This window comes from Buteo buteo, chromosome 22 (assembly GCF_964188355.1).
Source record: "Buteo buteo chromosome 22, bButBut1.hap1.1, whole genome shotgun sequence".
Taxonomy (NCBI): domain Eukaryota; kingdom Metazoa; phylum Chordata; class Aves; order Accipitriformes; family Accipitridae; genus Buteo; species Buteo buteo.
In genome coordinates, this window is record NC_134192.1 from 23,456,764 (window position 1) to 23,478,795 (window position 22,032).

Sequence of the window (22,032 nt, forward strand, 5' to 3'; positions counted from 1 at the left end):
TTGCTATCTGAAATTGAGAGCTGTTCTAGAGGCATGTGAGCCTTGCCCACATTCCTTTTTTTAAAACCAGAAATCCTGAAATAACTAAAACCATTTCAATGCAGTAAACTACACAATAGTGCCCTTTTTGTGCAATATTGTAAATAGAGCAAACATTACAAAAAAATAGCTTAATCACTGACTCCTGATTCAGCCATAATTTCTCGGATGTGTGTCAAACAGATGTTGAAGGTGCGCTTAAATATTTTCTTTGATATTTACCAGTGAGAACATGAAACTATTCTCCATCTAATTTTCCACATAGGCTGATGAAGAACGCTGTGTTAATTTCTGAGGCAAAGCAGAATAGTTTGTTGGATGAATGTTGTAACTTGCAATATTCTCTTCCTTTGGTCAGAAAGGTTTGCAACTGGAAAATATTGTAGAGCTCATAGTTCAAAGCTGATATGGTCTGAGAAAATACAGAACAAAGCAGAATTTGTCAGAGTTAACTGCTTTGTTCAGGACATATGTTTCGATTACATTGAAATTTTCTGTTTAAAACTGTAGTTTGCTGCTTTGACAATAAAGCAGTAATTAAAGTCAGTTGTTCCTTGGATGGCTTTTCTTCTCACAGAAAACACTGTCTTTCTTAGGTGGCATGTTCATTGCAACAGGTAGTACTGACCACGTGATAAGAATTTATTATTTGGGCTCAGAATCTCCGGAGAAAATGGCTGAGTTAGAATCTCATACGGTAAGAGACAAATTGGAAAGCAAATCTTTTTTTTCCCTGCTTTACCTTATTTCAGGAACTTCAATTTTGTACATCCTATTTGACTTGTTTTCTGTCCTTAGAGTTGAGCTGGCTCTCAATGCTCTGGTATTTAAATGCCTGAAAATTTGTGGTATGTTTATTTTTAAATTCCTCTGAGGCAGAAGATGTGTGCAAAATATGCTTTATGTATTTCATTCCCCCAGCAAACTGAGGGACTAGATGATTTTCCCATATTCTTGAAGAAAGTCTGTGTTGGAATGAAGAATTAAAGCAGTTTTCATGCATGATGTGATTTTTCCTATTAAATTTACTCTTGAGTATTTAACTTTAGTTGTGACCACAAATCCGCATAACAAGAAAAAACAGAGTCATTCTGGTTTTAGAGTGTGCAGTCAAACTTTGGATCATGATGGTAATTTCATTTAGAAAATAAAGCAAGCTTAAAAGCATCCTTTCTCAGGTAATGCAGAAGGGTTTTCGTAAAACTATTTAAAATATCTGTACAATGACTTTCAATGATAGTTTTTGAGTTTGAGTCTTGATAGCTTTTATTAAAACTGTTGAATGTTTCAGTTTTAATGAAACCCCATAAAGAAGCATCACTAAAGCAATATCAAATCTTTCTTCATTTCTTAGTTGTTACCGAGAGCAGGTGATGATTGCATTATTTATTATGTGCATGGTAAACAATATATCAGAAAGGCAAGCTTATAGCAACACTGATAGGGCTGTCACTTGTGAGGAGTTCAGAGCATTTGTCTTTGAACCTTAATAGCCCAGCTGCCCACCTTAACAATATTTTATGGATTAAAGCTGAGGTCTAAATTGATTCACTGAACTTCAGTGGGAGTCATGGCTCTCACATATAAGTCTCAGACCTCCAAACCAACAAATCTAACACGTATTTTGCTCACAAAAGAAAAAATGTTTTCTATATTCAGCAGTTCATATTTGGAATAAACCGTAATTCCTTTTATTTTGAAAGTCTGCTCTTCTTCATACCACAGACTGCTGTCAGCCCACCCCTGAAAAAAAATCCTGAACTGGGCACTTGGTTATCAGGAGCTAGAGACGTCAGTGGGAGTGAAGATAGCAAATGCATGTAGCCAACACAACTATTTAGCAAAATAAAAAAATTGCAAAACCATGTCTAAAACATAACATTTGTTTCTCAACAATTTATAAGTAGAAATAAAGCCAAGGTTTGCATTTTTTTGATGAAATGTTTTGATGCACTTTAACATTAGGTCTAAAAATTGCAAACCTGCTGTGATCATTTATTTGGTTAAGTGATTCTTTCTCCATCTTGTTGAGTGCTGTACCTACCAGGCCTTGTGAGCTCCTGAGGTTCCTTATTCCTGCTAACTCTGTGGAGTCTAAAAGGTGCAGAGTTCCCCAGGCAGAGCTTACCCCGGGGTGTGTACGGTCCTGTGGCACTGTGCAGGAAGACTGTGCTCAGGCAAGAACAGAGCTGCTGCAGCTTCTTCCTCCTGAAGGTCTAAGAGTCAGGGAGACCGAGTCAGAAATCGTTTCTGTCTCTGAGCTACTTCTGGAGCAACACGAAACCATCACCTCTGAAGTTTTCTGTTTCAATGTTTAACACAATATGCCTGGGCAAGTTTTAGCATCAAATGTGACTTTTCTGTTCTTGAATTTGTAAGATAGTATGTTGTAGGAGGTGTACAGGAAGATGCAATTTGCTAAATAGAAGCTCATCATTAAGATCTTTTTGGATGAGTGTTTCAGTTTACAAAGCACTTACTACTATTTTTTTCCTCTCTTCTATTTAGGACAAAGTGGTTGCAGTCCAGTTCTGTAACAATGGTGACAGGTGAGTGGCTGTCCTGGGATTTTGACATGAGAAGTATGGTATTTAATTTTCCAAATAACTTGTCAGAGAAAATTTGGTGCAACAGGACCAAATGGGCTCTGATTAATCTAGACAAATTGCTCAAAGTACATTGCAAGATGTGTGTCATATCCACAAACTTGGACTTGCTGCCTTCTGCTGTAACAACAAAAATGTTCTGTAACTGTGCTTTTGTTTTGTATTTTTTTAAACTGAGCAAATTGGAAACCAAATTTTGTAAGAGTGTCTTCACAGGTAGCCTTGTTAAATACAGAAAGGGTTACTTCTGGAGTAAGAGCATTATAATAAATGTACTTTGAAGCAAAAGTTAGAACTGTTACACATACACAGATGGTCAGACAAGTAAGTCTGCAGGTCTGATCTTCATTAAAGGAGCCTCTCTTGCGAGGTGCTTTTACCTGGTAAAACATCTGAGTATATTCATTGTTTATAATGGGATCAGGGATTTGGTTTCTCAATTACTTTTCTTTCTTATTTTTTCTTAACTAGAACATCAGGTTAAATGTGGGGGAAAAAAGCTTGTTGGCTTTATCATTTCAGTCCTGTTAGAGCAAGATGAAAAATAAGCACATACACATGTCTGTTTATCGGTGTGGCTGTTGTTTGAGTTAGTGACTTTTGGGCATCTGTTTTTCTGGAGCTGCAGGAAACAAAAGGGCATGGTCACTGTACCACATATCTGTTTGCCAGACATAGCCAGTGCTGATGGCCAAGTTAGAGGCAAAGGGGAGGCCAAGCTACCAATGACAGGAGCACTTTTGGTAGCTTTTACATTCAAAGCAGATATATTCCCTTGTTTTTGTACTGGGGCACAGATGAGGAGGCCACTTCTTTACCAACTGCTCTTGCTCTGTCCTCTCTGTAGTAAGTAGTACAGGAATGTGACACTCTGACTTCCAAAAAAGTATGCTCTTAGATTAGCATCTGAGCAACGCTGTCTGCACTGACCGAAAGGATGTACAAACTCAGTGCAGTCATTTATGAAAAGAAGATAAACTTGAAAGGGGATATAAGACTTAGTGTGTTGTCAGAAGTGAAATGGAAGGAAATCAAGGAAATAGTGGCATCTAAACGATGAGTATCATGCATAATGAAAACAAGGAACTGTAGAACTACCTTTTATCTTGGGGGTTTTTGTTTGTTTTTTTTTTTTTCATTACTTCACTGTGCTCTTATTTATGATCCATATAAGAATCATGTTGAACCTGATAGTGTTGTTGATAGATTATGTATATGTTTGGGTTTTTTGTTAAAATTTACTTCTCTTGCATATGTTATCTGTATCATTTATACCAGCTGGGGACCAGAAAGCAGCAAGCGATTAGCATAATTTGAAAACATTTTCCAAATAATATGACATTGCTGATATGTTGCTGAAACATAAGGCCATCCACCCTTTACTATCTGTCTCATTTAATTCCTTGGTGAATGATTTCTTTTGCAAGTCTCTCTCTGGGCACATTGAAAAAGCAAGTTGTCTCTTCTGGTGCTCAGAGTTCTGAAAAATGTGGGAAGAGCGTTTGTTTTCATAAACACACTCAAAATTCATAAGAGCTCAACTTCTGTGAGGTTCTAGAGTGATAAACGTGATAGGATGAATAAACAGGCCCTCATCCCTCATCTTGTATTTTTGTAACTCTGAAATTGCCAGAAAAAAACCAAACCCAAAAAAACTGACTTACTTCCAAGGGGGAATAAGCAAAGAATAGCTCTTCAATGGGATGTTAATGTTCAGTTGATCCTCGCATCCCAAATTTGGATCCAGGAGTAGATGCTTAGTAGATAAAATTCCCCTGCTTAATTTGTCTGCATTTGAGATTAAAACTCTGCTTTACACATATTCTTCTCATTACAATTGTTTGGCTTTCCACAAGGATTTGGATTTTTTTTATGTAATACTTCAGTAGTGTCCTACCATATTTTTGTGGTGTCTCCTTGCAACCCACTATCTTTAGTCTTCACTGAGTCACCAGTACATCTGTATAGCTTAACATCACCTAGTGTCACGTTCAATGGGTTAATCTTAACATTTCCTGGAGTGAAGACTGTGTGAGTCTGTGTTCATTTATGTGACTAATGATGAGCTACAGTACTTACTTTGACTAGTTTCTGGAACTGAGTATATGGGACAGTTACTCTACACGCACATCACATGCTCTCTGAACTCGCAGTCCTTGGTTAATTGGTCTGCTTTATTATTCATAATAATTTACTTATCTCTGATGACATACCTGGCAAATATGTGAATTTCTAGGCAAATATGTGAATTTCCAGTTAATTAGTTTAGATGATAACAGTAATCATGTGGTCTTAAAGTTTATGAAGCGAACCATTCCAACCTGCAGAGCATTCAGTTTTTACAACTGTGCTAAGTCAGGATGCTCTCTCTTATGCAGCAATGAAAGTCAGGATGCTCATGATAAAACGTATAAAGGTGCCTACAGGCGTGTTTGTGTGTCAGACTTCTGCAGCACAGCTGTGTTGGAGAGTGGCGTGACAAGCTTTGATTAGTGATCAACATGTTAATGTAAATGGGCTTATGCCAGCTTTTGCTCATATTCCTTATTTTGCTTGGCAGGAGGTTTAAGGGATATGTGCAAGCAGGAGCCTTCCAAGCAAAACTGTAGCTTTGCCAGTGGAACTGCACCTGTACTTGGAGATCTTTGTCATGTAAAATTATGTGGGAATGTACTGCTATAATTGTACTAACGGTTCCTTCCAAGCGCTGTGAGAGCACAGGTCTCAGTGGGGGTATTAGGTCACATAGTCACTGAAAATTATATGCTATAGTGATGCTTTTAATGGAGAAGTGATAGCTTCCTTTTTATTTTAATATAAAGAAGTAAAAACAAAAAGAAAATAAACCTGTCACAAGCATTTTTTAACCATTTTTCATCATGATGAAAAAATTCAGACCAGGGAAACTGAAAAGGAGAAACAATCACTTATTAAAATAAAATTGAATAGGCTTGCCTTTTACATGTAATTTTGTATGTAAAAGGAATATACTTTTAAAGGTGTTGGCCATCCTATGAAAATGTATTACTTGAGGAGCTTTTTTAAAAATTCTCAACAAAAATGATTTCTGTGACATTGATAGACAAAGCATTATGATGTAGCTAACTGCATTTGCTGGATGCTTGAATTTTTTAAACAAGGAGGAGTTTAAAAAAGAAAATACTCATATTCAACTTCGCAGGCAGGGCTACCTACTTATGTTCAACTTGGGTATTTCCCTTCCCTGTCTTCACCCTCTCCCTAAGTTAATGTATTATAATTTATGCTGGACTCCTGGCATGCAGTTTTTCTTTCTTTGCTGCCACTATGAACTGCTCCAGAGATTTGCTGATGTCATTAAAAAGGGAATGTGCAGCTTGTATGAATTACGACATTGAAGTCATTCCAAGGCCATCTGCTAGCTGTAACCAAATGTAATTAATGTTGTGGGATATAAACTCTTTTGTACCGTACAATATCTGATATGAAAATTGTAACCTCACTGTTCTTTTAATTACATTCTCTAGATCAGAGATGCACAAACAATATAAAGAATAAGTGTTGAAAAAAGATTAAATACATTCTGGCTTCTGTGCTGGTGTGAATGGGTGTGCTCTTGGCTTGCCAGTGTTCTGTAGCTGCCTGTTTCCTGTGGCAGAAGTTCATGGATATTTTATGAGTTGTTAAACAAGCCTATGTGTGGGCATATAGAGAGTAAGACAAGTATATATACACAGGTATGTATATATATACTTGTGTACATGTGTGTGTACACATTTGTGGCGGAGTAACATAAAAATAAGTGCTTGTAGCAACGTTTTCTAAGGTGAATGACAGTCCTCTGCCAAGCTCCTAAATATTCTTGCCACAGGATTTAGCATGCCCACACTGTTGCTGAGGATGGAAAACTCCATAGCGAAGCTACTGAATAGTGAGAAAATAAGATCTTATGATGGGCATGTGGGTATTAGACCAAAAGCAGTGGTGACTTATCCTTATTCAGAATTTCATTACTTTTTTTTTCTTTTTTTTTTTTTTTTTTCCATAGCTTAAGATTTGTCAGTGGAAGCAGAGATGGAACAGCAAGAATATGGCACTATCAGCAGCAAGATTGGAAGAGTGTGGTCCTGGATATGGCTACTAAAATGACAGGGTAAACCAAACTGAAACAGGATACACTTCATAGCCACATTTACACAAAAACCAAAATCTTCCATCATATTGAAAACTATTTATTTACTTCCATTTTGAGTTAACTTCAGTGCATGTTTTTTGTGTATTGAAAATGCCGTGGCTCTATCTGTTAAGTTACACAGTTAATTAGGCCCCAAAAGAAAAGATTAACACATTGGTATTTCCCTACTCTAATAGTTGCAGAATATTTATTATTTTATATACAAAGTAAGAACGTCAAACAGAGTTCATCTCACAGAAAGAGGTTTTAGTAGAACCTCATTGATCACATGCTGATATGCTTATATATATGTCCAGCCTGTTTCTTAACATTGTACTTTTCCTTAAGTTTTCAACTAAGAGGTGAGATATGGTGATTTGGTTCTCAGGTTCAGTTAGGGTTTTGAGTTTTTCTTTTTGACATCCTCAAGTGACTTCTGTAAATGGCCTTGTAATTGAATATGCACAATAACAAAAAGCAGAAATGGATAAATCTATTAGGCATTTTGCTTTGCAGAATTCTTTATATTTCATATAGTTACATTTTTAATAAGCTAGCTGTCTGTGGAGGGTTAACCCTGGCTGGACGCCAGGTGCCCACCAAAGCCATTTTATCACTCCCCCCACCTCAGCTGGGCAGGGGAGAGAAAATATAACAAAGGGCTCATGGATTGAGATAAGGACAGGAGAGATCACTCACCAATTACCGTCACGGGTAAAACAGACTCAAGTTGGGGAAAATTAATTTAATTTATTGCCAATCAATGGGAGTAGGGTAATGAGAAGTAAAACCAAATCTCAAAACACCTTCCCTCCACCCCTCCCTTCTTCCCAGGCACAACTTCACTCCCGGCTTCTCTACCTACTTCCCCCCGCAGTGGCACAGGGGGACGGGGAGTGGGGTTTACGGTCAGTTACATGTTGTTTCTGCTGCTTCATCCTTCTCAGGGGCAGGACTCATCACAATCTTCCCCTGCTCCAGCGTGGGGTCCCTCCCATGGGAGACAGTCCTCCACGAACTTCTCCAACGTGGGTCCTTCCCAAGGGCTTGCAGTTCTTCACGAACTGCTCCAGCATGGGTCCTTTCCACGGCGTGCAGTCCTTCAGGAGCACACTGCTCCAGCGTGGGTCCCCCACGGGGTCACAGCCTCCTTCGGGAACCCACCTGCTCCGGCGTGGGGTCTTCTCTCCCCAGGCTGCAGGTGGAGATCTGCTCCCCTGTGGACCTCCCTGGGCTGCAGGGGGACAGCCTGCCTCACCGTGGTCTTCATCACCACGGGCTGCAGGGGAATCTCTGCTCTGGTGTCTGGAGCACCTCGTCCCTTCCTTCTGCACTGACCTTGGTGTCTGCAGGGTTGTTTCTCTTAAATGTTCTCACTCCTCTCTCCGGCTGCCGTTTCTGTGCCCGCTGTAACTTTTTTTTTCCTTCTTAAATATGTTATCACAGAGGCACTACCGCTATCACTGATGGGCTCGGCCTTGGCCGGCGGCAGGTCCGTCTTGGAGCCGGCTGGCACTGGCTCTGTCGGACACAGGGGAAGCTTCTAGCAGTGTCTCACAGAAGCCACCCCTGTAACCTCTCTGCTATCAAAACCTTGCCACAAAAACCCAATACACTGTCGAAGTATGATTTGGATTTATTTAGCACGTTTTTGCTCATTATAGAATTTACTCATATTAATGACTGATAAGAAAAATGCCTTGTAGGAAAAAAGTTGATAGAACTGAATTGCTTGAAAGAAAGAATTGGGATAGGCAAGGGTGATCGCTTAAGAAGAACAGAAAAGAAACTTGTCCTTTTTAAGGAAATAAAACTCTATAAATCTTAGTGGTACTGAATATTTTCTCTATCCAGTTTTTACCGCTACAGAAGCCATCCTTTATTCTCCTGCATTAGCCAGTAGTCACGGTGGTGGCAGCCATGCTGTCCCTAATTTCATACTGAATTAGCACTGTTAAACGTTTCTGTATGTTATTGATTTATTTCTTCTTTAAATTATTGATTTCCTTAGGAACAATGTAGCATCTGGGGAGGACAAGGTAACTAAACTGAAGGTTACTATGGTGGCTTGGGATAGATACGATGCCACTGTCATCACTGCAGTCAACAATTTCCTTCTCAAAGTGTGGAACTCGTCCACAGGGCAGCTTCTTCACAGCTTATCTGTGAGTAAAATTCAAGTGGGTAATCCCAAATGGTTATAGTTCAACTCTGAAACGGATTTGAGGCTAAACTGCATCATCATTCCCCCTGTTGAGGAGTGTTTTGTCTTGAAGTATGCCACCTGTCTTATATTTATTGGGAGGAGTATGTATCACGGGGAAAGGAGCTGATGACCAAAATGCTGCTAGACCCTGGTGATTGCTGGCTGACAAGGGAGCCCTTTGAAGGCCACCGTTTGTGCCCAGATTAGAGGGCCGCAGCTGTCCTTGCTGCTGATTTCTTCTTCCTCCCCATCCTTGTCCATCTCAGCTGTGCTGAGCTGCAGTCCGAGGCACTTACAAAGTGGGCAGAGATAATGCCAAGCCTCTGGCAGAAATGTTGACTAAGTACAGTTCTAGTCTAAGATCCAGTAAATTGAGCTGTCATGGATGACTACCTGAACTGAGATGTCCTCACACTAAATACTAGCATGTTTGGAGATACTACATGGAGAAATATTACTTTCTTTTTCACCATGCTTTCATTGCAGGGTCACGATGATGAAGTTTTTGTTCTGGAAGCTCATCCGTTTGACCAAAGGATTGTACTTTCGGCGGGTCACGATGGAAATATTTTTGTTTGGGATATAGACAAAGGAACAAAAATTCGCAATTACTTTAACATGGTAAGAATGATCAGGGAAGAGTTGGGGTTTTATTTATTTAGTTAGTTAATTAGCTAGTTAGTTATTTCCACAATTGTGTAAAACTGATCTTAAGGCAAAAGCAGATTTCATTACATACCTATTGTGACCAATGTTACAACAGGATTAGGGGAAAACTCCTACATACTAAAAAGAAAACCATGTACTCCTCAGTAAACAATATCAAGGTATGTTTTTGCATATTGTAGGTGTAGCAGCAAGTCTTTCATGGGATCTGTTACATCTGAATATTATTCATGTGTATGGGCATGGTTATACCGTGCAGAAGATTATAGTGACTCCCAGGGTAGAGCAAAGAAAACCAGTAAGCCTGTGTGTTGTAGCACAATGCTGTGGTCTGGGAAACAGTATGGTTGGCTCTGTGCTGCATTTATCTTAATGCGCCCAGTGCCAGGTTTGTTGGTTTGGTTCCAGTGCTGAGCAAATGCAGCTGTACTGCTTCAGGACCTGAGCTAGCCTCTTGGCACTTGGGGCTGTGAAACCTGCTTGTACGGAGCCAATGCATGTCTGAGATCTTTGGTGCAGGCTTGCCCTATGTCTTCCATTAACATACAATGTAGACTTCTAGGTCATTGTTTCAGAACATACATTAAAAGTTGTACTGAAATTTCAGGACAAAGAGAGAATGGAAGGTTTTACTTCATTGTTCAGTGGAGCTTTAATAATTAAGTGGAAAAAATATAAGTTCCTATCAGTCTCGAGCGAGATGAGAAATTACACAGAATTAGGATTACATACTTTTTGGAGCACAGGTGAAATTTTTGTAAAAATGCTCTTGCAGAGAATGCATGATTGTGAAAGGAATGCTCTGTGCTTGTATACAGATTGAGGGCCAAGGCCATGGAGCTGTTTTTGATTGCAAGTTCTCACCAGATGGACAGCATTTTGCCTGCACAGACTCTCATGGACATCTGCTACTATTTGGGTTTGGATGCAATAAATATTATGAAAAGGTGGGTTAAATTAATTTTAAACTCTTCTGTGTCTTGACCTAATTTTGTCTTAGAAGTATTTGTGTTACAGTTTATTCTCTTGCCCTGCTCCAGACAAAATAGTAATTAGATCATGAAGCAGTTGCTGTTTACCTAAATCAAAAAGATTTAGACAAGAGAATCTCTAGACGGGGAAACAAAGCATTAACATTATCTGTTCACCTCTGTTGGCATATTTTACTATTGAATTTTTGCATCAGGCCTTGGTAGTAAACCACATTTGTGGTAGGAATCTGTTCTCTGTCATAACATTTCTTCTGCTGATCCTAAGTGTAGGAGTAGTGGTATGGGAGCCATTCCAGAGCAGCAAGACAGCTGCAAATGGCCATTGATTTATTTACTAGATTGCTTGTCTTGCAGATTCCAGATCAGATGTTCTTCCATACGGATTACCGACCACTGATCCGTGATGCAAATAACTATGTGTTGGACGAACAGACTCAACAGGCTCCACATCTTATGCCTCCTCCATTCTTGGTGGATGTTGATGGAAATCCTCATCCCACGAGATTCCAGCGGCTGGTACCAGGGAGGGAAAATTGCAAGGATGAACAACTTATTCCTCAGCTGGGATACGTAGCTAATGGTATGCTGTCTAAAACTCATGCATAATACATGTATTGCACAGTATTGAGCACCAGCTCGGTAGGATGATACTGTAAGGATTTGTATGTTTCAGTTGTCTTCTCAAACTAGTGGTTTAAATTCAGTATAGAGGTAGAAGAGGAGATAGGGTGGGTTTATGGCATAAAGGAAGTGTATGGAATTACTCTGACTGGAGGCAAGACGAGGAGACCGCAGTATTCTGAAATCTGTGGACTTCTACTAGGTGTATGGCAGCATGCATGAAGTATTGTCCCATTAGCCTCAGTGTAACTGTGTGTGTGAGTAAGGAAGCAGGAAGGTAAGATGGATAATGAAAAAATACCTTTTGTTTCTTAAAACAGTTTTTTTTCCTTGTAGATATAAACTTTTGCAAAATGCTGGTCTCCAGAAGAGATCTTCCATTATTACCTACTGAAGCATTATTTCTTTCTGCTGTTTTTAAGGGTTTGTGTTTATATTTTACGTGTGGTCTTTTACTTTAGGTTTTTATTATAACTTCTCTTTTAAACTTTGCCTCCTTTTATTACATGAGAGCAGAAGACCAACTGGTGATCAGATGTTTTGCAGAGCAACAGACAATTGTGCATAATTTTAAGTTTGATTGTTTCTATGGTGTTTAGTAAAACAGAAATCATTTTGTAAGCAGTTGTGGCTTTATTCTTGTCAAGGTGATGGCGAAGTAGTTGAACAAGTCATCGGGCAGCAAACTAATGACCAGGATGAGAGTATCCTTGATGGAATGATCAGAGAGCTACAGAGGGAGCAAGATCTGAGACTAATTAATGAAGGAGAAACTCTTCCAAACCCTCCACTCAATAGATCCCACTCTGTTAATGGAGGTAAGTGTCCCTTCTTTACCTCCATCATTTCTTTTCCTAAAGCACCGTAATGTACTAATCAAAATGTTTTAGTGTAAGTTCTGGGACTATGTCTTTGAGGATGCTTTTCTGTCTTGTTCTTACACACCTTGTTAACCTGTGTGGAGCACTTGGACATTCAGCTGATGCTAGCAGAGAAATTAAAAGTTTAAGGTGCAGCTGAGGGCACATAATGGTCTGACTGGGCTGTATCTGATTACCTAGAACTATTAGACTGTAATTATTTCCTGTTATAAACCTTACCTAAAAAATAAACATAAAGTTCACTGTATTGTCTTGATATCAGTCACTTTTGTAACTGCATAATGTCAAGATAACAGTGTATAATTAGAGAATGTCAATGGAATACAATGTTGTGACAGACTAATGGCTTCCTGTTGCAGCATAAATGCTAAGGCTGAGCATCAGTGTTTATAAAATAAATGTGTCTGCTCTGTCTTAGTGTTTCCTTAGAAAGCTTGAGATCATTCTCCTGGTAAGTGTTCTGCTACTGTGATTTTATTTTTAATACACAAAGTGATTAAAAATTTAGACCAAACTCAATCAGATGTGAACAGCTGACTGCAAGGCAGCTTACTCAGTGCGGATGATGTAAGGGAGCAGATGCTGTGGACTTGTGCTGCAAGTCATCCTGAGCTTTTAAAAAATTTACATCTGCTAATAAATTAGTTCTAGGTTAAATGACTGATTACACGTTTGAATTAGATTTCCTGGCAAAGCTCGTTAGGATTGATAGATTTGGAGTTGCTTGTCTTTAAATTCAGGAAGGAATAGGAAAAATACTAGTGAAAGATGCTGAAAATACACTTGCTTTGATCTAAATTGGTATTGTCAAGAAGGTGGCCTAGAAACCAGCTTCAACTCACAAGAAGTCTTTTCTGCTTCTTATGGTAGGTTGACATGTTGTGCAATCTCCGTTTTCAATTTTATTTGTATTTCCCTGTAGTTGTGTGAAAGGGAATCTCCAGGTATGAGTAGTATAGAAATTAAAGTAGTTACCTTGTAGAACTTCCATTGATCAGTGACTTTGCTACATGAACTGCCCATTTGTTTAAGTTAGAGTATGAATACAGTACCTGATTATTTTAATAGCCAATTTTTTTTATATAGGTTTGCACAACCGTGAATGCAATATATTCATGTGGTGAACTATATTTAAGCATGTGGAAATTGTGTTGATGCATTCCCAAATGATGAGATAAATTAAGGCAATGATGCCAGTGATTCTGATATTATCAGCCTTTTTGTCTCACTTTGCTACCTAAAGTGTCTGTTTCCTCCTGAGTATGTCACACTGTGTTGCTGTACCACCTGACGAAAAGCCCAGAGAAGGAGCAGTGCCTGTGGCACAGTAGATAAGTGTTACAAACACAGCACAAATGGAGGTAGAACAGAAACCTTAAACCTTGCAGCAGTCTATTATTTTAGATGTCAACGTCATCTCTTCCTGTACAATAGAATTTAAGAGTCATGATTTCAGAGCCTTTAAGCAGTTGGCAAGACTTTGATTTGAAGGTCACTTAAGTGCCTTTAAAACTTTTCTCATGGATTATATTCTTTGCTTGCCTCAGATATCTCTAAGATATAGCAAGTCACAGTGATGTTACAGTAGCATATGCATCTCCAGTAGTCTGAGGCAAATACACAAAAATGTTCATCTGACGCTAAAGACAAAGCCACTTAACGTAGTGTTGTTTATTGCCAAAAAAGAATCTCTGTTCAGTCCTTAAACTTTAAATTCTAGATTTTATTGGTGGTTTATGGAAGTGATGAAAAATCTTTTTCTTCCTTAGCTCTTCGAAGTCCGGGTTTGGATGTTACATCTCCACCAAATGTTGGCCTCCGGAGAAGTGGTCAGATTGAAGGGGTCCGGCAAATGCATCACAATGCTCCCCGAAGTCAAATGGCAACGGAGAGAGATCTCATGGCATGGAGCAGGAGAGTTGTGGTGAATGAGCTTCCTCCAGGCATCAGCAAGTAAGATCTTACGTGAGACAGGAAAAAAAGATTAAATTTTGTAATGTTTAATGATTCCTCCCTACACCTGTTATGAGTTTTAAAAAATGATTTTTCAGAAATGTGTTGGCTTTGGGGGGTGGGTTGGTTGGTTGGTTTGTTTTGAAATCCAGATGTTAGGATTAGAGTGGTAGCCTCTGCTGGAGAGTTGAAAGTAGTAATTCCTTCTCTTCACAATTGAATCTCTCTTCAGTAGTTCAAATACCACATTTGTCTGAAGCTTTATTTTAAAAAAACCTTGAAAATAATTTTAATACATTTCAGTTTACTTGAAAATAATTATGCATGCTCAACTAACAAGTTTGCTTCCTTGACTTGTGATTCCAGGAGTGAAGTTTTTGTGGATGCTGCTAGGAGGACTTTTGCACAGATTTCTTATAGCAAGGGAACCAGAAGTATTTTAATGTGTATATTAATGAGACTGTCAAGTTATATGGTGATTTCTTGAATAAAATGGATGTTTCCTATGTATAATTAGGGTCCAGGAAGAATGTCGAGCTGCCAAAGGTGAAATTGAAATTAATTTATACACTGTTGAAAAGAAGAGAAAGCCATCCCACACCTTACAACGGGTAAGTTAATTCACTAGAAGAGAGAACCTGGGTGTGAGGCAGTTTCGAGCAAAAAAAAAAAAAAAAAAGACAAAAACCACCAAGCCAATTTTATTAAATGATTTAGAAGCTCAATAATACTAATTGTTTCTCATGCCAAACCAATTTTATTAAATGATTTAGAAGCTCAATAATACTAATTGTTTCTCTGGCTTTCTGTCTTCCTTCTGTATCTGTAATTTGTCTGTCTTTATACTCTAATATGCAAATAGCAGTGGTAAATCTCTATCCTTAAAGCTTCGGTAGTGGGAAGATGCTGGGAAGGGAAAAGAGCAGAGCCACAGTGGGTGTTCAGTTTGACTCGTGGAAACTAGGAGAAATATTAGAGGTGCCACGCTTTTTTAAGTGGCTAGCTTTTATCTTACCCAGAGATTGCAGGTATGTTTTAGAAAAAACGATATTTCTCCATAACTTCCTTTCTAAGGACTGCTACTTTGAAAAGTAGAATTGATATTGAACCAAAAACCCACACCTGTATGTGCACTGAAACAAACCACGAGTGTGTAAAAGATATCTTTTCAATTCTAATTCTAGATTTCCTAGTTGTCATTTGTAAATGGGATACAACATATGGTCACTTTAATGAGGCATCTTTTAACTGTGTAATTCATTATTAAATCTCTAATCTTTTTCTTTCTGTCCCTCCTGTCCCATGATAAAAGAACGATTACCAACCAGGAAGTGGAAGGTCTTTGAGAAGAAACCAACGCAAACGCCAGCATGCCTACCAAACACGCTCCACCATAGAACACAGTCAGCAAGGAGCAAGCCGAAGTGCCCGTGCACGGGAAGAATCAGACAGCTCCTCAGAGGTCTGATATATCAAGTGATTCTTTCAATAGGTTCCGTGTTCACAAATAGTGTGGTTTGACAGCAGATGTGCTGAGAGCGCTGTTACCATTAAGGCTTCAAGTTTCTCCACGTAGGAAGAAACACTCAGATCATTGACTCTTTTGGATTTATGGTGTTACTGTAGTATGTTGATCTTGGAGAGTGGAGGATCGTTTACCTCAATGCCCGTACAGTATTCAAAACTAGCTTAAAACAGGTTGGGTATTTTTGGAAATCTGAAACATTTTCAAGTAAATTTAACTGGGTTGTGTTAAACCACTTGCTATTTTGGGATTTCACACAGCACATGTATTCTAGGTCATATTCAGTACTTTGATTTCATCTTCATCTGTAGACTGCTGTTGAAAGAGATTGAGTATTGGTATTAATCATTGATATTGGCAAGGGAAGAACTTAAAATATACCGGATTAAATATAACTTGTTCTCATTAAGCATGCAAAGTAAAAAGAGACTGAACATTGTCACTTTGTAAATGTGTTAAGCGTACAGAATAGCTATAAAGCTGGTCACTTGACACTAAAATTTATTAATCAAACACTTAAATAAGAACTCATTCTATGGTTCTAATACCATTAAAATTCAGATCTCTTTCTATAGGAATTACATAAGCATGTAGTATGATATTAATTAAGAGACAGAAAGAAATTGTGGACTTACTTTAAGCTAAACCAGTCCTTAAATACAAAGCTTTCCTCAGGTGAGACAAGTCCTACAACTTGCTTGCAAACAAAAATGATACATTTTAAACTTGGCCCCAAAGTGAAAGCTTCTGTTTTTAATACAGGAAGATGAGACTGTTGGCACAAGTGATGCATCTATGGATGATCCTGTGGCAGCATGGCAAAGTGAAAGCAGTTCCAGGTAGCTTTACTGGTCTCTTAATTGTTAACATTAGCTTATTAAGTAATTTAAGTAAGACATAAGTAAGACTTAAGTAAGTATTGTGCTACTGTGACTACAAGTCAGTACAGATTTGTTACACCTTATGACACATGGAAGCAAAGTGTCTAGTACACTTAGGTAGTTTAAAATGGTAACCAACAAAATTTGTGGAGTCTGTGAACAGACAAATACTTTTATGAGTGACTAAGTAATTGTAAAAATTTCTATAACAGTATTTAACAGAAAACCAGTGTGAAAATTTCTTAATTTTGAAGACTGACTTTTTTTCCAGTCCTTCATGGAGCATTTTATATTGTAGTTTTTTGTGGGTTTGGTGTCCATGTCGCGTCCTGCCCCGCCCCCCCCCCCCCAAAGTCAAGAACAGTTTTGAAAGACCATTTGTAAGAAAACTTTGTCTTTAATTAAGAACTGCTTGAAAAAATCAATGCCAGTTAGTCATATGCGATAGAAATATTGATAGAAGTGCATACATATCTTCTGTTCATACTTCAGTATTTCCAGCTTTTTCTGTTGTCAGTATGTATTTGTGTACAATTTTTACAGTCTCTTTTCTTATTCTTAATGTTATGCTTTTATGGCTAGAAGGGCCATCAGCTAATATAAATACTGTATGTTTGTTATTTGGATATTAAAGAAGTCAGAACTGTATTTTTAGAAGAGTGCTCTAGTTTTCTAAATTTTTCATGCATTTGTGCAGTCAGTTCTTATGAAGTCAGTCTATGAATCAGTGAAATAATTAGTATGAAAATAGGTATCAGCCATAACTGTAGTTTTACTGTGAGTTTGCAATTGATAAAATAATTTGCTGAAATACATAAATTAGAGGGCACTGAGGTTTTCTTTAAATTCACATGAGAGAGAAATTTTGTGCTAATCCTGACATCTGTTCCACATAACCAGAAGAGCAGGTTGCATGTTTGGACCTTTCACTCCATTGTGTGAAAACTGAAGTGCTGTTTTCTTTCTTACAACTTTTTATTATCTACAGTGATTCATCAAGTGAATATTCTGACTGGACAGCAGATGCTGGAATTAATCTCCAGCCGCCAAAGAGACAAACCAGGCAGGCAGCTCGGAAAATCTGTAGTAGTTCTGAAGATGAAAATATGAAGGGAACAAAAGGACTGGAGCCCAAACGAAGGAAACTTAAACAGCCTAGAAAAAAGGTTAACATTTTAAATTTTTTAGTGTCTTTTTTTACTTTATGAATATAAATTTTATTTTGAGTAGTTGTTTTCAAAGTAAAATTTTTCACAAGAAGTATATAGTAAGAAAGAACCTATGGACAGCACAGGAATTGTAGTACCAGTGGTACCAGAGTATTTTTGTTTGTTTGTTTTGCTGCTTTGTGACATAGATGTACTTCCATGTTTCATGCAGGTGGCATGTTTTCTCCGAGATTTATGCTCTTCACTGCAGTTAGATTTACTCCAAGGTGGTTTTGTTGTAAAATTATAATGCACCTGTATTGTATTTTACATTGTCAGGTTTCTTTTTCCTAGTATTTTTAAAGATGTTTAGAATATTTCTAAAGAAATATAATCTCTTTATTTATGAACGTTTTAACCTTCTATTATGTTTTTAATGAACATGTCTTATTCCCTGCTGTTCAGTTAAGGTTTTTAGAAGATTGACATTCCAGCATTTGCTTTGCTCTTATATCTAATTATCTTCAATAAGTGCTGTATGATCAGTTTTTCATATGTTCTGCCGCAGTAATTACAGCTTGCATTCTAAATTTAATGTAATATATTTAAGAAACCAAGTGGACTGCTTTCGATGGAAGGTGAACCCAGTGAAGAATGGCTTGCCCCACAGTGGATCTTGGATACTATACCCCGCCGCTCACCTTTTGTCCCACAAATGGGCGATGAGGTAATAAGTGTAGCAATTCTGAAATTCCTGCCTACACTGATGAGATTGTTTTGGTCAGGACTGTTATGTCTAGCAATATTTTCAGTGAATCGTGCTCAAGATAGGCTGAGTTTTGATAACTTTTTTTTATTCTTAGGCAATCAGTTGTTTACAGATAGATGTCCTATGTCTCTTTTTGTGCACATGTGACTTAGGAGTAGCAGGAAGAATTGATTGTGCATCTTCAGACAAGCCTGCACACTTTTTAATGATCCCAAGTCTGAAAGCACATAGCAGGTGTGACTTTGGGGGCTGATATCAATATTTTTAAGGAGAAGAGTGCTTTATAATGAAATACTGAAGTGTGCAGTATGTTCTGAAAGGGATGATGCCTGATGTGTTCATAGAAATTTTAGAATAAACAGGAAGAGAACTATCAGTAAAATAATGGGGGTTTTATATTTTCTTTTAAGATCATATACTTTAGGCAAGGCCATGAAGCTTATGTGCGGGCAGTAAGGAAAGCAAAAATTTACAGTATTAACATGCAAAAACAACCATGGAACAAAATGGAACTCAGGGTAAGTTAAACAAATACTTTCAAGAGCTGAATGTCTCTGTAATGTTAAATTGACGTTAAAAACCAGTATGAAAAATATGAAGAAAGCATCACTTTAAAATGTTAATATAAAAATTAAAATTGTAAATCTTAAAATTATTGTTTTCATTAACACAAAGCCTTTACATGTGTTCAGTTCCTGATAGGAAGCCAGAAGGATATTAAAGAATGTGAAAGTTTATCTAGTGTGGTATTCTTGCCTGATGGATAAAAAAAATGTAGAATATTAAATAAAAGAAAAAGTGAGAGCAGTTAATCACTGGAACAGGTTGCCCTGCTTTTTGTTTTTAACGCTGATTAATTCAGAACCCACCACTCAAAAGCTGTTTGTAGTTCTGTCAGCGCTCTACAATTACCTGAACATCTAGGTTCTATTTATTGTTTTTAATGCTATAGTAAGAAGTAAGACATCATGGCACAAAGACCTAAATGTATGCATAAGCTCTGTTAAAGAGTGGATCTAGCTAAGCATATAGTTGTGTATGTTCTTAAATTCTTGGAAGGGCAAGACAAGATCTTACAACATATGCTTGGACAGATACCAGGTTTACATAGCTATGTTGATTTTTCTTATCCTTTTACTTTGAACCCCTTAGTACTCAATCCACAGTGTTGCCATATTTTTTTCTGCTTTACTCAGATTTCATATCAAGAGAAGAGCACACATGTATGCTGATATTCATATATGTGTATGCCAGTGGTTCTATTAATGAAAACAATTGCTTTACTGGAAAAACATCCGGTTACTGGTCCTAGGTATTCAGGGATTCTAGCTGTAATCTTCAAAGGCATCTTCAGTTTGTAAGGAAAAGGAAATGGCATTTCACTTAGGATAGAGTCCTTACCACCAGCTGATGTTTTACAGGATGTGAACATAAAGGCTATTGTTGAATTTCCACTTTAAGAGGAAGAATTTCCTTTTATTTCCCCTGCATGTTGCTATGCAAGGGTGAGAGGCCCTGGGTTTGGTCAGGTATAATCTTTGGTGCCATCAGTGTGGTTAAAACCAGAGTGGGTATGTTCCTTAGAACCTTATTACAAAAAAATAATTTGTAGGTATAATGTTCACAAATCTACCAAGGGAATGGGCATCTTATGTCTTTTTTTTTTTTTTTTTTTTTTCTTTTTAAGGTGACTGTGATTGATTTTTAGTATTTGGAAAAGAACACTTTTATGGGTGAAATTACCTGGGCTGTAGAGTGGAAATATATTTGGTTTTTATTAATGTTTGGTACTTTAACATGGATGTTTTTGTTAGCAAGTTAAAATAACACTGTTCCATGCTTATTGATAAACAGGAACAAGAATTTGTGAAGACTGTAGGAATTAAATATGAAGTTGGGCCTCCTACGCTCTGCTGCTTGAAGCTAGCATTCCTAGATCCAATCACAGGCAAAATGACAGGAGAATCATTTTCCATAAAGTAAGTAAACTGAAATGTTGATGACGTTCTTTAAGAGATTTTCTTGCAGTTTAGAAGCTTCCCCCCCCTCTCCTTTCTTTTGTCTCTTGCAAGGCATGATGATGGCGTTAATTAGTTATTATAGCAAACTTGAAAACAAAATGCATGAAATTTTCTTTTTGGAGACTCTCTGTATTGTACATGTGGAACTATGTTTATGGGTTATAGAAGCAATTTTTTTTGTCTATTTCATGAAGGTACCATGATATGCCAGATGTTATTGACTTCCTTGTGCTGCATCAGTTTTATAATGAAGCCAAAGAAAGGAACTGGCAAATAGGTGACTACTTTTTTTCCACTTCCATATGTTTTGCAACATTTCTGCAGCTGTTTAATAGGATACAGCGTCTCTATTACATGATGTAAAGGACTATACCACACATGGTATTACAGCGATCATTGGAAACTTTATTTGATGTTTGCTGCAATTCCTGTAGCAGAAAAAACAGAGAAATGAGAGAAAGTGTTATGAGGCCTGTGATAGCAGAAGCAGCTACTGTTACAGTATGATTTGAGGCATGGAGGCAGCTGTGACTAAAGTCCTCCCTTAGGGGAAGGGCAGTAGTGCAAAATGTAAGAATTGAAGTAGTGCATTTATGAAAGATGAAGTTGATTCTCTAAAAAGAAGTATTTAACAATTATTTATGTTGTTCTTTTGCTGAATGCAATCTTCTTCCTTACAGGGGATAGATTTCGCAGTATAATAGATGACGCTTGGTGGTTTGGAACTGTGGAGAGTCAGCAGCCTTTCCAGGCAGAATATCCCGATAGTTCCTTCCAGTGCTACTGTGTTCAGTAAGTATTTACATAGCTGTAATGTATCACACACATTTACATGCTCTGGGTCTCCTAGATGTTTACATATTAAGCGTGTACCTCAAGAATTAGGATCCTTTTTTCCATTTAAATACGTAATCAGCCACTTTGTTTTTATTTAATTATGAACTTATTCATAAAACAATGCATAAAACAGCAATGCAGTGAATATATAGGAGATACAAGAGAGAAATAAGGAGTTGGAATGTAGCAAGTGACAAGTCTTGTTTCTAATAGGCATGACCTTTTTAGTTTAAGTCTGGTAGAGAAAAGGTGTATTGTTATATTCAGCTCTAACTTATGCATTTGAATATATTTTTTTTAATAGCTGGGACAATAATGAAAGAGAGAGGATGAGTCCATGGGACATGGAACCAATTCCAGAAGGAAGTAAGTGTGTGTTGAGTTCACATACACATACAAAGTAAATAGTTTTTTTGCCACTGCTAGTACTTACTGTTGTTGAATTCTTCATATTTAGCTGCTTATCCGGAGGAGGTTGGTGCTGGAGTTCCTGTGACTCCAGATGAGCTGACAGCTCTTCTCTACAAACCCCAGGAAGGAGAATGGGGTGCCCATTCCAGAGATGAAGAATGTGAACGAGTAATCCGGGGGATTGAGCAACTTCTTTCCCTTGGTATGTTTGGAGAGAAAAGGTGGAAGGATTAAGAATATCAGTGTGGTGGCACATGACTAAAGAGTAGATAGGATGGAGTGTTGGGGGTTGGTGTGGAGAATTTGAAATGTGCCAACTAAAT

At 37.8% G+C, this 22,032-nt stretch overlaps 1 protein-coding gene across 3 annotated transcripts in view; it reads left to right on the top strand.

Moving 5' to 3' along the window:
- Nucleotides 1-22,032, top strand: part of BRWD3 (bromodomain and WD repeat domain containing 3) — a 63,958-nt gene that overhangs the window by 24,839 nt on the left and 17,087 nt on the right. For 2 of the 3 annotated variants that reach the window (XM_075054462.1, XM_075054463.1), the window contains exons 11-30: nucleotides 636-736; nucleotides 2,548-2,588; nucleotides 6,673-6,777; nucleotides 8,810-8,963; nucleotides 9,491-9,625; nucleotides 10,489-10,617; nucleotides 11,017-11,242; nucleotides 11,931-12,101; nucleotides 13,934-14,117; nucleotides 14,635-14,728; nucleotides 15,430-15,579; nucleotides 16,405-16,481; nucleotides 17,512-17,689; nucleotides 18,282-18,398; nucleotides 18,851-18,958; nucleotides 20,295-20,419; nucleotides 20,656-20,738; nucleotides 21,142-21,253; nucleotides 21,603-21,664; nucleotides 21,756-21,911. In XM_075054462.1, the coding sequence (XP_074910563.1) occupies nucleotides 636-736; nucleotides 2,548-2,588; nucleotides 6,673-6,777; nucleotides 8,810-8,963; nucleotides 9,491-9,625; nucleotides 10,489-10,617; nucleotides 11,017-11,242; nucleotides 11,931-12,101; nucleotides 13,934-14,117; nucleotides 14,635-14,728; nucleotides 15,430-15,579; nucleotides 16,405-16,481; nucleotides 17,512-17,689; nucleotides 18,282-18,398; nucleotides 18,851-18,958; nucleotides 20,295-20,419; nucleotides 20,656-20,738; nucleotides 21,142-21,253; nucleotides 21,603-21,664; nucleotides 21,756-21,911 (2,508 nt within the window). The remainder of the gene's footprint in view (nucleotides 1-635; nucleotides 737-2,547; nucleotides 2,589-6,672; nucleotides 6,778-8,809; nucleotides 8,964-9,490; nucleotides 9,626-10,488; nucleotides 10,618-11,016; nucleotides 11,243-11,930; nucleotides 12,102-13,933; nucleotides 14,118-14,634; nucleotides 14,729-15,429; nucleotides 15,580-16,404; nucleotides 16,482-17,511; nucleotides 17,690-18,281; nucleotides 18,399-18,850; nucleotides 18,959-20,294; nucleotides 20,420-20,655; nucleotides 20,739-21,141; nucleotides 21,254-21,602; nucleotides 21,665-21,755; nucleotides 21,912-22,032) is intronic. The other variant, XM_075054464.1, reaches the window with a different exon arrangement.